General features: G+C 42.1%; 1 protein-coding gene across 4 annotated transcripts in view; it reads left to right on the top strand.

Moving 5' to 3' along the window:
• Window positions 1-13476, top strand: part of Mtus2 (microtubule associated scaffold protein 2) — a 386941-nt gene that overhangs the window by 325473 nt on the left and 47992 nt on the right. For all 4 annotated transcript variants that reach the window (XM_042685472.1, XM_042685473.1, XM_042685474.1 and 1 more), the window contains one exon: window positions 2974-3040. In XM_042685472.1, the coding sequence (XP_042541406.1) occupies window positions 2974-3040 (67 nt within the window). The remainder of the gene's footprint in view (window positions 1-2973; window positions 3041-13476) is intronic.

Genomic DNA, 13476 nt, shown 5'->3' on the forward strand with positions numbered 1-13476 from the left:
CCCAGCATTGTACATGCATGCATACATATACAAACTTACAGACTTGATAGTAAGGTGCTGAAAAAAACCAGATATCAGAGGCTAGGTGTGCAGCTCAGTGACTGAGCATTTGTCTAGCATGTTCACACCCCTGGGTTCCATCCCCAGAACACATCATATATCATACATAAATACATACATACATACCAGAGCATAAGGCTGATATCAAAACACATGTATGCATTTTATAGGCTAACTTATTTAAACTTTATAACAACGCTGTCGGCAGCCATTACATGGAGGTGGCCTGGTTTAATGGACCTGAAGAAAATGTCCTCTCTCAGGTTTTTGCTAGCCTTAAATTCAGGGAAAGCAGGAATGTTATGGGGTAGATGGAAGGAGGAGGTTTATGGATAAGATGAGGGTAGTCTATGCACATTGCTGTAACAAAATGCCATCAGCTGGGCACTGTATAAACAGTAGAAAGTCATGTCACACAGTTTCGGAGGACTGGTAGTCTAAGATCGAGGCTCCAACAGATTTGGTGTTTGGTAAGGGCCTGCTTTCTCATAGACAGTGTCTGTCTGTCCTCAAGTGCGGAAAGGACAGGGCTGTTCTCTGGGCCTCTTTTTATAAGGGCACTAATCCCATTCATGACCTAATCCCATTCATGACCTCATCAATTCCCATAGGCCCTGACTCCTAACAGCACTGCCTTGAGAATTAGAGTTTCAATATATAGCACAACATTCACATCACATCCATTTCCCCTCAAAAATTGTTCCATTGCCACACTTTTAAGAAAATCATTAGCTAATAATGGTTAGTACCTGTGAGTATAACAGATCTATTTATAATAGTTTTATTTTTGACATTATTAATTATCACTTTTTTAACATGATTAATTAGGCCTTTTAGAGAGTTCTAGACTCTCCTAGGAACACAAAATAATACCCCTGTTATCTGAGTCTAAGTGCCCCAGACCCAGAAACCAAATTGTGAGAATTGCCTGTAGGCCCATTGAACACAGGTTCATCAGAGATGATGAACCAATGGCAAAGGTGATTGGTAAAGAACTATGTATGTCTGTAACCTCAGCCATGAAGAAACTGAAGATCAGGAGGACTAACGTTCAATACCAGCCAGGGAAACAGTTAGTGAGGTCACATCTCAATGAACAAGTCAGTCAGGGTGACCTGCACTTGTCATCTCAGCTCTACAGAAAATATAAATAAGAGGATCATGGTCAAAAAATGTGTGATCCTATTTGAAAACAAATAATGAAAGCAAAATATAGTCTGGAGGCATGGCTCAAATGGTAGAGAACCTGCCTAGTCAGCACAGAGTCTTGAGTTTAAACCTCCCTGCTAAAAGAAAAAAGACTGTGTAATAGCCAACTTTCTGGCATTGTGATGAAATAGCTGATATGATTAACTTAAAAAGAAACAAAGTTTGTTGTTTTGGTTCACAGTTTTAGAAGTTCTAGTCCAAGGTTAGGTGGACCCATTGCTTTGGGCCTCTCAAGTATGTGTCCTGGAGAGCAGTAGTGGGAAACACATTGTAGAACAAACTGTTGACTTCATGACTAGGAAGCAAACAATAAAGAAGAAGGGTCAGGGTCCCCTAATCCTCCTCAAAGAACTCCTGATAGGCTTTGCCTCTTAAAGACTCCATAGCCCATCCCATAGTCTACCCTAGGGCCTTTAACAGGTGTACTCATAGAGGACATTGAACAGGCAAACTAGAACAACATTTTCAAGGTCCTGAAGGTACTTTTCATTATATATTTGGTTTACATTTTGGCCAAAACTCTCTCCCTGGAAATTAGTTTGCCTGATAGTACATCTGATTGAATGACAGCCTCAAGCACCATCTCTTACCATTGTTAACATTACATAATCACAATGCTAATCAATAAAATCATAACAAACAAAGGTGGCCCATTTGTATCTACTTTTGTTACCTCACAGAATGTATTTGACTTGAAAACAACTAAGCAGTTGTTGAGCTGCAAATGTATTCATTGCCCTGTTTCTGTTTCCTGTTTCTGCTATTGATGCTAGTCATGCAAGAGTTTGGTAACTTTAATTACTGTTGTTTGGTTCCAGTTTTCCTTATTCATTAGTTAGCTAACTAGATATGAATAAAGGGTAGGTTTAAAGGAATAAAATTGGCTGGGTTCTGGGGGCTCACACCTGTAATACTAGCTACCCAGAAGATTGAGATCTGAGGATAGTGGTTCGGAGCCATCCTGGCCAGAAATGGCCACGAGGTTCTTATCTCCAATTAACCAGCAATAAACCAGAAGTAGAGATGTGGGTCAAGTGGTAGAGCCTCAGCCTTAAATGTAAAAGCCAAGTAAAGGTGAGAGGTCCTGAGTTCAAAGGGATAATTGGTCAAAAATCACATGCTGGTGGGCTCCAGTGTCTCATGCCTAGCTACTCAGGAGGCTGAGATCTGAGGATTGTACTTCAAAGACAGGCTTTTCTAGGCATGAGACTCTTATTTCCAATTAAACATCAAAAAAAGCCAGAATCATAGCTGTGGCTCAAGTGGTAGAGTGCTAGCTTTGAGCACAAAAGCTTAGGGATAGCATGGGGGCCCTGAGTTCAAGTCCCAGGACCAGTACACACACACAAAAAAAAAAGTCCTCAAAAAAACATAGTAAGAATTAGCAATATATAGTAACATATTGTCAACATATTAATGTATAGGACACAGGCATGCAAAGAAGCATGCTGGGAATGCCATATAGAGAAAGCACAACCACAGGTATTATATAATGCAAGTTTGACATTTGAATGAATATGAAAGAAAGAGTCCAACTTGACTTTACAAGGTTTTTTTTTTGTATGCTTTTATAATGAAAACAGTGTATCTCCTTAAGAGCCAGACTTACAGATAATTGCCTAATATGATTCATGAATGAAACATGTGAAAGTACGTACCTAACGTAAAACCAGGGGACTCTCGGTATCCGTTTTGTTTTTTCAGAATGAAAGTGCCCTTGTGAAGGAAAAAGAGCTGTCAATCGAACTTGCAAACATCAGGGATGAAGTTGGTAAGTAGGGCATGGAACATAAGGGCCATAAATAATGCCTTTTTTTCTGATTCCTATGAATGTATAACAAGAGCCATTTTGTCCCCTGCAATAATGAGCAGTGTCATCCTGCCTAGATGCCAGCAGTATCTTACCAAGCACAGCAGTGGGTTGCTGGTGCCTCATAGGGAGCCATTAGCTTTACATGTCTGTTGTTAAAAAGACAGCTTCCTTAACAGTTGGCAGGGAAACTAAGCAGGCCTGACTCTGCCGTTCACAGATGGAAGCACAAATATCAGGCTGCGTTGTTGGCCAATGCAATGGTCTAGTCCAGTTAGCATCCTAAGAGGTTTTACAAATAGATGACGATCCCTAGGATCCAGGATATAATGGAAGTTAGGCTTTCTCTCTAAGCCAAAGACCAGCATGAGTGTTTGCCGTACTCTCATTTCCCAAGCTCATTTTCTTTTTGACCACTTAGTTGTTACATTTCCCCAGGAATAAATCAGTAGTAAAATAAACATGGCCTCTTCCACTGGCCTGTGATGCTTTGCTTTACCGGGAACATTTCTTCTCCCTCTATTGCAATCATGAGATGCAGGTATGGCCTCTTCCATGAGTAAAGGGACTGGAGCCATCCGGGCCATCCTTGACTTGTGGCCATCCCTGAAAGTCAACAGAAAGCCATCCTTCCCTGGGGATCACTTAGATGTAGTGAGTTTCAAACTTTGCTTTCCCTGACTCTTTCTTTAATGTAGAATAGAATCCTTTTTAAGATTTTTTTTCTTTCCTCTGGGATGAGGCTTCTTTTGTCATTAACTAAGTGAGCAATGATCACATATCCTGTCTGAGGGGAATAGACCCCTTCAGGAAGACATTAAGTAGCAGTGTTTATGTCAGCCTCAATTGGGGGGCCAGGGCAGGAAGGGATCCAGAGCTACAGTACCCTTGGCCCTAGCCACCTCTGGCCACTTGGAGGAGCAGCTTAGGACCTAACCTAAGCTTTCCTGAGCAAAGCTAGCCAACATAGACAAGAGCAGCACTTAGATGAGATGTTCCTGAGAAGTTGAGACCCAAGAGAGCTTTACTGATCCTACTAGATGGAAGTATAGCTGCCAAGAAGGAAGAAGTGACAGTTCTCTGGCTCCCTTCAGGTTTCCTGAATTTCCATCTTTTTTTCTTTTTGTTGTTATTGTTCTCATTCATGATTGAGTCTCATTCATGAAATCCACATCCTCTCCAACCTGCTCTTTATTAGGTCTCACCCAAAGGCATTTTAGATCATAAGACCTCACTCCCGAGGCTCCATGGCTGCTGTCTCTTTTCCCTCACCTGAGTTCCTTCTCCATTATGACTCCATGTGTGTTCACTAATTTCCTTTCCCCATATGGATCCCCCTATGTGTGTTCACCAGAGTTCCTCCCCTACTGTTATTCCTATGTGTGTTCATCTGAATTCCCTCCCCAGTGTGGACCTCATGAGTGCACACTTGAATTTCCTCCCCAATGTGGTCAAGATCTAAAAGACTGCCTCCTCTGTGTTCTCAAATGAATTCCTTTCCCAGTGTGATCAAGAATCCATGAGCACAGCCTCATTGTCTTCACTAGAGTTCCTTTCTACTGTCTTCCGGAGTGGACAAATCCCACTCAGGTTCTCAAAAGATTTATGCTGAGTGATTTCACTCTGTCAAGAAGGAAAGCTCAGCCAGGTGCCGGTGGCTCACGCCTATAATTCTAGCTACTCAGAAAGCTGAGATCTGAGGATCACAGTTCGAAGCCAGCCTGGGCAGAAAAGTTCATGAGACATTTTTCTTCAGTTAAATACCAGAAAACTGGAAGTGGCATGGTAGCTCAAAGTGGTAGGCGCTAGCCTCAAACAAAAGAGCTCAGGGACAGTGCCCAGGCCGGAAGGAAGGAAGGAAGGAAGGAAGGAAGGAAGGAAGGAAGAAAGGAAGGAAGGAAGGAAGGAAGGAAAGAAGGAAAGAAAGGAAAACTCCCAGTACCCACCCTTTCTGATAATTGACATGCTAAATATTAAGGACCAATTTCATTTCTCTCCAGGAAGATTTTGCCTTTATTCACCAGCCACTGGTTCTCCAGACTTGACTGTTAAACCTGTGTATATGAACATGTGTGCAGGCATACACACAGCCCTCCTCAGTAATGACCTCTGCAATTTTCTTAGAAGAACATTCCTTCTCTTTCTCCCTTATCAAGAACATAGTGACTCCATATAACTGCAAGACCTACCCTTCCAGCTTCACCCCCATCAGGCCCTGCTCTCTGAGATCACTTCTTCCTAGAGGAGCTGCAGAAGGATTTTGACTTATGGTGACCTGGAGGTCAAAGCTCAGACATGGGTAGAGAAGCTGTGAGCTCTTGGTCTTTTTCCTGCTGAAATAATAGACCCACCCTCCAAGAAGGCTCAGGTAGCACTGTGGGGTCAGCTCAGAAGCTTAGGGGAAAGGCTCTAAAATTCCTCTGTGTGTGTGTGTGTGTGTGTGCGTGCACGCGCACACACGTGCGTGTGTATAGTTAATTGGAGATATAGCTCACAGATTTTCCTTCCCAGGCTGGCTTCAAACTCAGATCTCATCCTTCTGAGTAGCTAGAACTGGAAGAGTGAGCCACCAGTGCCTGACTTCAGCTTTGCCACAATCTGAAGGCCAAATGAAACCTCATACCTCCATATATTAAGTAGGGAGATCTAAGCAACTTAAACGTTTGTATACCTTACTGACCATTGCAAAATCTAGCAGAAATTGGAAGAAAATATATATTTAGTTCACTTAAGGAGCCACAATTGCTTGCTAGTGGCATGTGTAGGCTAGTGGGCCCTGCACGTCTCCAACCTTGGAATCAGATTGGACAAGTCTACCCTCATGTCCTGCTCCATTTGGTACTTTTGTCACCGTACTTTGTGTCACAGTTGCAGTCAAAGCCTCAGCTTCATAAAGGCATGCTATCATGGAATGGAAGGGAGAGCTACTATAGAGCTACTGTCAAAACTGTGGACTAAGAGTTCCCAATGTGTTGTCCTGGGAATTTTCAGGTATCGTGTTAGGTTTATGTGATTTTGCTGCTGTGACTTAGTGTACCTTGGCATACAGCTTGGGAACCAAGGCTTAGTGGCAGGTGTCTGCCCATGGTGGCTAAACGATGTTAATGCGAAGGAGTGGTTCCTGAGAGATATAAACAATGTTACGGGAATTGTTCCATGGAAATGCCACCTTCTGCCACTTTCCTCTGTGAGCAAGATACCTCACCTTCATATTCAGAAGAAGAAACAGATTTTTCTCCGAAGTTTTCTAAGTCCATCTCAGAGAATGCTCTCCATGAAATGGGTGAGGTATAGATGGTTCCAAGGCTTGATGGTTCCCAACTTGGGCTTCATAGAACAGGTTATTTGGACTCTCTGCCCTTCAAATTCCCTTCCAAAAACTGAAAGAGGAAATCTCTGACAAAGCATTCAATGAAGGTGACTCATTAACTATTGGGTGTAGCACTTTGAATCTAAAGATAGTGGAACAAGTTCTCCTCCTGAGGTAGATCCTCCCCCAGAGAGATTGCCTGCACAGGCTTTGGATCTGGTGGTAGGTACCAGATCCAGATGGGTCGGGTGTGCCAATCCTAGCATTTTCCGGAAACTTCTAAATGCATTCAGCTTTGGGTCGAAGTCATTTGATTTCTGCATTGTGCTAAGAATAGAACCAGAATTCATCTGCCAAATGGAAAAGGCTATTGCAGACAGAGCAGGAGATCCCTAGCAGTACCACACCTGCTAATTCAGATGAGCATTTATCCTGGAGAACCACCTCATCTCCTGTCCACTGTAGATACAACATGTATTTATGAAAGGAGAAAAACAGAGGGGAATATGTCCACTGTAAAGCCCATAACTTCTGGGGGCAGAATGTATCCATTGAAGGAGAAGAGGATTAATGATCCAGAGAGATGTGACATCCCTACCCCTCGGCAGCAGCCCTGCCATTACCCACACCCCTTCTCAACCTTACCAACAAGGCCCCTAGAAATAATGGAAGGTGGGTCTATGGGGAGAGACTGGGGGTGAGGAGGTATGATTAAACTTTTTGTATGTGTGTGCCAGGGTTTGAACTCAGGACCTCTGTGCTGTCCCTGAGCTTTTGTACCCAAGGCTAGCACTCTACCACTTAAGCCATAGCTCTACTTCTGGCTTGCTGGTAGTTAATTGGAGATAAGAGTCTCATGAACTTTATTGCCCAGGCTGGCTTCAAACCATGATCCTCAGGTCTCAGCCTCCTGACTAGTTAGGATTACAGGCATGAGCCATGGGCTTGCTTAAGCCCATGTACATCACAAACTACTGCTCTAAATTCTACTGCTATCTGCCCCATGCCCTTGAAGTAAATCAGTTCAGAGATTTATTTTTTATTTTTATTTTTGTCGGTCATGGGACTTGAACTCTGGGGCCTGAGCGCTGTCTCTCAGCTCTTCAGCTCAAGGTTAGCACTCTACCATTTAAGCTACAGGGACACTTCAGGTTTTCTGGTGATTTATTGGAGATAAGAGTTTCATGGATTTTCCTGCCCAGGCTGGCTTTGAGCCACGATCCTCAGAGCTCAGTCTCCTGAGTAGCTAGGATTACAAGTGTGAGCCACTGGTGCCTGGCTCAGTTCAGAGATTTTTAGCATCTGGTCACCATCAACTTCAACCTTGATGATTCTAAGAATCATGTAAATGCTTCCTTGGCTAAAAGAACCAAAATAAAGACTTTCCCTAGAGCCTACCCTGGTTGGTAGAATCAAAACATTTAAGGTTGATTCCTATCTACTCTTTTTTTTTTTTTTGCCAGTCTTGCCCTAGAACTCAGGGACCTGGGTGCTGTCCCTGAGCACTGTTGCTCAAGGCTAGCACTCTCCCACCTGAGCCAAAGCTCCACTTCTGGCTTGTGGTAGTTAATTGGAGGTAAGTCTCATAGACTTTTCTGCCTTGGCTGGCATTGAACCATGAACCTCAGATGTCAGCCTAGAATTACAGGCAGAATTACTACAATTACAGCTAGAATTACTTGGCTCCTAGATACAACATGGAAAAAAAAAGAACCTTTGGGGTGTATATTAAAGTCAGTAAAGTTTTGAGATCATTGAACACACCAGGGAACAGGGTTCTGATTTGGTCAGACTGAGGTCTAGGTAGGAGCCATAGGTAACTGGGGATGGGCATAAGAGAACCAGGTTCCATAGCTGAGGGCTCTTGGCAACAGGAGAGGCTAAGGAAGGAAAGTCAGGTGGAGAAGAGTACAAGGAAAAAGATGCCAAAGGCAAATTCTACCTGTTGGAAATTATACATAGGGATGTCCCAGCTCCTGGAAAACAGACTTCTTCCATCACCTTTGTGTCAAATAGCCTGGGGCTAGTAGGTATCCAAGTAAGCTACCTCTGTGAGTCAGGTGGAGTTTCAGTATCTAACCAGTGAAAATCATTCCCAGCTATGTTTGTGGCACATCACAGTTAGAATACTTTCACACTGTGACATCACTGGTGGAACTGTAACAGAATCTTCTAGAAGAACATGTGGTTTGACTAGTTCACCCTACTTTGGACTTTAAAATCCCACGCTGATAGAGATTCTCTGATCCTGCTTACACAGAAACATCTGACAACTGATTTACAAAGGAACATAGAATACATTCCCTTGAGAATGATGGCTTCTGACACAAATTGGGGGCATGGTGCGATTTTTCACACCAACAACCAATTCTCCCATTCCAGTTGGATATCCAAAGTTTCCATTTAAGTCTGACTCCTGTTGTTACAGACTCCTTAAGGTTAAGAGCTCAACTCTACAAGATCTGCCCCCACTGTACACCCTAGTCCTAAGTCCCAGAGACCACCTGAACTTCTGAACAGCTGACTGTAAGCTCAGAGGTTCCTCCGTCTTCCTCGTCAGGTTCTATAATTGGCACAGGGAAGGTGTGAGGGGCAGGGGATGGAGGTATGGCCATGCCACCTTCCCAGCCTCCAAGTGTTTCCCAACCCAGAAGCTCTCTGATTATTTACAAACTTATCTCTAGCATTTTTCTGCCTCCTAGAAGTCAAAGGGCTGAAAGTGCCAGTTCTCTAATCAATAATTATTTCTAGCGATCCGTCCCAGCCTGAAACTTCTACCCAGCCCCACACTACCCTTTGTAATCAAGTGTGATTACAAAGAGACTCAATAGTAAAAGAATAACAAGGCTGAGTTGGGAAGGTGGCTCAGTGGTAGAGCGCTTGCCTTGCATGCATGAGGCCCTGGGTTCGATTCCTCAGCACCACATAAGCAGAAAAAAAAAGGCTAGAAGTGGCACTGTGGCTCAAGTGGTAGAGTACTAGCCTTGAGCTGAAGAGCTGAGGGACAGCACCCAGGCCCAGAGTTCAGGCCCCACGACCGGACAACCCCCCCCCCCAAAAAAAAAAAAAAGAATAACAAGGCTGATGGTAAAAAGTAATGAGGAAGCCATGCACTCCTGGCTAATACCTATAATTTCTAGCTACTTAGAAGGCTGAGATCTAAAGATTGAATCTCTAAGCTAGCACCACAGGAAAGTCCTTGAGAGACTTATCCCCAATTAACTACCAAAAGGCTGCAAGTAGATCTATGGCTCAAGTGGTAGAGATAGGCCCTGAGCCTCCAATCCCAACACACACACACACACACACACACACACACACACACATACACACACACAACAAAGAAGGCAACTCAAAAATGGACATTATAACCAAATAGAATTATACAAGTAATTCATGTTTTCTGATTCCTAAAAGCATTTTTTCTAAAAACATCAATAATGAGCCAAAGTTTGTCAGATTGTATAAAAAAGCAAGACTCAGTGCTGGTGATTCATACTTGTAATCCTAGCTATTCAGGAGGTTGAGATCTGAGGATCATGGTTCAAAGCCAACCCTGGCAGGAAAGTCCGTGAGACTCATCTCCAGTTAAGCACCAAAAATGCCAGAGTAGAGATGTGGCTCAAGTGGTACAGGGTTATCCTTGAGCAAAAAAGCTCAGGGACATTACCCAGACCCTGAGTTCAAGCCTTAGGACCAGCATAAAACATAGACATAAACACACACACACACACACACACACACACACACACACACACACACACAATAAAACCAAGACTAAATTATGTGCTACCTAAAGAAACCTATTTAAATGGACATAAATAACTTAATGTAAAAGGATCTGCATTCAAACCACATAAAACAAACTTTAGAATATTACTAGGGATTAAGATAGCAATTATGGTGACATTGTCCAGAAAGAAATATACTCATTCCTTGACTTATATAACTGTAACCTCTCTGTAGCTCACCTTTATAATAACAGTTAAAATCCTAAAATAGTTATTATATAGTATTATTTTTTATATTTACCAATTTATCAAAAAGCTAAAACAATAACTTAACAATAGAGATACCAAACACAGTTAAGAAAAACCAGAACTGGAAGGAGAAATTTTAAAAAAAAATACAGGGCTGGGAAGGTGGCTCAGTGGTGGTAGAGTGCTTGCCTTGCATGCATGAGGCCCTGGGTTCGATTCCTCAGCACCACATAAGCAGAAAACAAAGCCAGAAGTGGTGCTGTAGCTCAAGTGGTAGAGCGCTAGCCTTGAGCTGAAGAGCTGAGGGACAGTGTCCAGGCCCAGAGTTCAGGCCCCACGACCGGACCAAAAAAAAAAAAAAAAAAAAAAATACACAAGTGACCAAGCTCTGGTAGCTCTCACCTGTAATCCTAGCTGCTCAGGGGACTGAGATCTGAGGAACATGGTTCAAAGCCAGGCCAAGCAGCAAAGTCCATGAGACTCTTATCTCCAATTAACTACCCAAAAAGTAGCAAGTGGAACTGTGGCTCAAGTGGGAGAGTGCTAGCCTTGGGCAAAAAAACTCAGGAACTCTACCCAGGTACTGAGTGTAAGCCCAAGACCAGCACAAGGCAACAAAACAAAAACCAGAAAAGAATACTTCTTAGTAACATGTGGTTCACAAGAGGTAACCACAAGTCAAATTAGAATAGATAGATGATGATAGATAAATGGATGGATGAATGATAGATGGATAGGCAGATAGATATATTTGAGAACAAATATCTATTTCTGTGTGTGTGTGTGTGTGTGTGTGTTTTGGTGTGGTTGGAACTCAGGGCCTTGTACTTTCATTTGGCTTTTCCCTCTCAGGCTGGTGCTTTGCAACTTGAGGTATATTTCTTTTAAATACCTTTGAATGAGAATACAAGATAGCAAATTTTGTAGAATGTACAATTCTATTATCACCAGAGTTGAGTTTTCTCCTACTATTTGCCCAACAAAATTTGGGAAGCCACCCAAAATACACTCAGCACTGTTGTGCAAAATCAGATAGAGAGGGAGTCTTTATTTGAAAAAAAAAAAAAATTTGGTTTACACAGTTTAATATGTTGTCAGAAAATGAATGTGACAACACAGCTTCAAATATTCTGATTTCCTTGTGAGCTGGGCCATGCAGCATTACTTCATCCAGGAATTCTCCTCCTCTTATAGGAAAAAAATATCTGTTCTAAGCTGGGAAAAATTTAAACCAATGATGTCAACTACTATGATTAAATTTTATTCTCGTAAATGCAATTTTTCCAGAGCAATTTTAGCTTCTCTCCCAAACAGGTACTTACCCATGTAATATCAGAACCACTAACTCCCTGAAATGTACCAGAGACTGGGGTTGGTTGCCATGGAAAATACATTATCAGCTACAATTTCGAAAAACTACTACACCTTTTTTTTTTTTGAGACAAAGACATTCCAATTGTCAGCAGCACATTTATAAAATTCTGCTACAGCTACATGCATAGCACATTCTAGCTATTTTAATGTAGATGTTTGTTTTGTGCGCTCCTAAAATATTTAATCTTTTCTGAATAAAGATAATTGGATTAGCCAGCCACGAGTGGTTCATGCTTATAATCCTAACCATTCAGGAAGCTAAGATCTGAGGATCAAGGTTCAAAGCCAACCCAGGCAGGAAAGTCCATGAGACCCTTATCTTCAGTTAACCAGAAAAACAGCCAGAAGTAGAGGTATGGCTCAAGTACTTGAGTGTTCATCTTAAACAAGCCAAGCAAAAGCACAAGGCCTTGAGTTCAAGTCTCAGTTTGGCTCACATGCATACAAGTTCACTCATACGTAGATAATTATACACTCTCATGTCTAGGGCTGGGAGGGGCTCAGTGGTAGAATATGTGCTTCATTAGTATGATGACCCAGGTTCCATCCTCAACACCACAGAAAACTAAACAAGAAGAGAAATAAAATCCTCAGATTTCTAATCCTTTGATTTGACATGGAGGGCTTTCCCTAGAACCCCCTGGGGCTGAGCAACTTCTCAAAATGCAGATCCTTCTCCCTCCATCCCTCCATTGATTTGGGGCTCTATAAAAATCAAATAAATAAATAGTAGCCTATAATTTATAAGCTCCTTTGATGTGTATTATTTCTTTTGATTCTACCAACAACCATAGGGCATAGGTAAGGGAGATAACACCACCACCACATTAACAGCAAATACACGGTAGCTACAGAGAGTTGAAGCAAACCTCAAATCACATAAACGACGAAGCATAACAGCAGCTCTGTTCGCTGCCTTCTTATCTCTTTCTGACATGACCACACCAGGCTGCCTTCGTGCTATATCTACATAATGTCTGGAGGAAGATAATAAATAGCAAGAAAAAGACATGGCATATTATAGATTTAACCTGGAAGTTGCTGGAAAACGTTTGCACAACATATGTTGTAAATTGCAGTCACACACAAGTTATGCAAATGCAATCAACACAGTTGGGAGTTTTTGTGTTCATGGATCCACTCTCATTTTTCTGTGCATCTTGAGTCAGTACTTAGCACAATGAATATGAATAAGTCACTGTTTCATTCAAGATTATAAACTTAATGAATCCAGGGAATGATCCTTTACTATGCCAAGAGGAAAAAGGGAATGTGACAAAGGTTCTAACTCTAGGAACACCTCTGTTACACAGAAGGTAGTTTTCCCTCTATATCTATGGATTTCACATCCTTAGATTCCAGAAACTGCAGAAAGCTGTGTGCTGGTGGCTCATGCCTATAAATTCTGGCTACTCAGGAGTCTGACATCTGAGGATCATAGTTCAAAGCCAGCCAGTTAACTACCAAAAGGCCAGAAGTGGAGCTTGAGTTCAAATGGCAGAGTGCTAGCCTTGAGTGAAAAGACTAGACCCAGTACCAGCACAAAAAGGAAGGGAGTGAAGGAAGGAGGGGAGAAATGAGTAAGGGAAGGAAAGAGGGAGATAGTAACTATACATAAAAAATAGTTGAAAAAAATGCATCTATTCTATCTGTCCTGAACATATAGATTCATTTCTTGTCATGTCACTAAATGTTGTAGTATGGCTATTTACAGATTATTTACATTGCATTTG

This window comes from Dipodomys spectabilis, unplaced genomic scaffold (assembly GCF_019054845.1).
Source record: "Dipodomys spectabilis isolate Male_0828 unplaced genomic scaffold, ASM1905484v1 ptg000095l, whole genome shotgun sequence".
NCBI lineage: Eukaryota > Metazoa > Chordata > Mammalia > Rodentia > Heteromyidae > Dipodomys > Dipodomys spectabilis.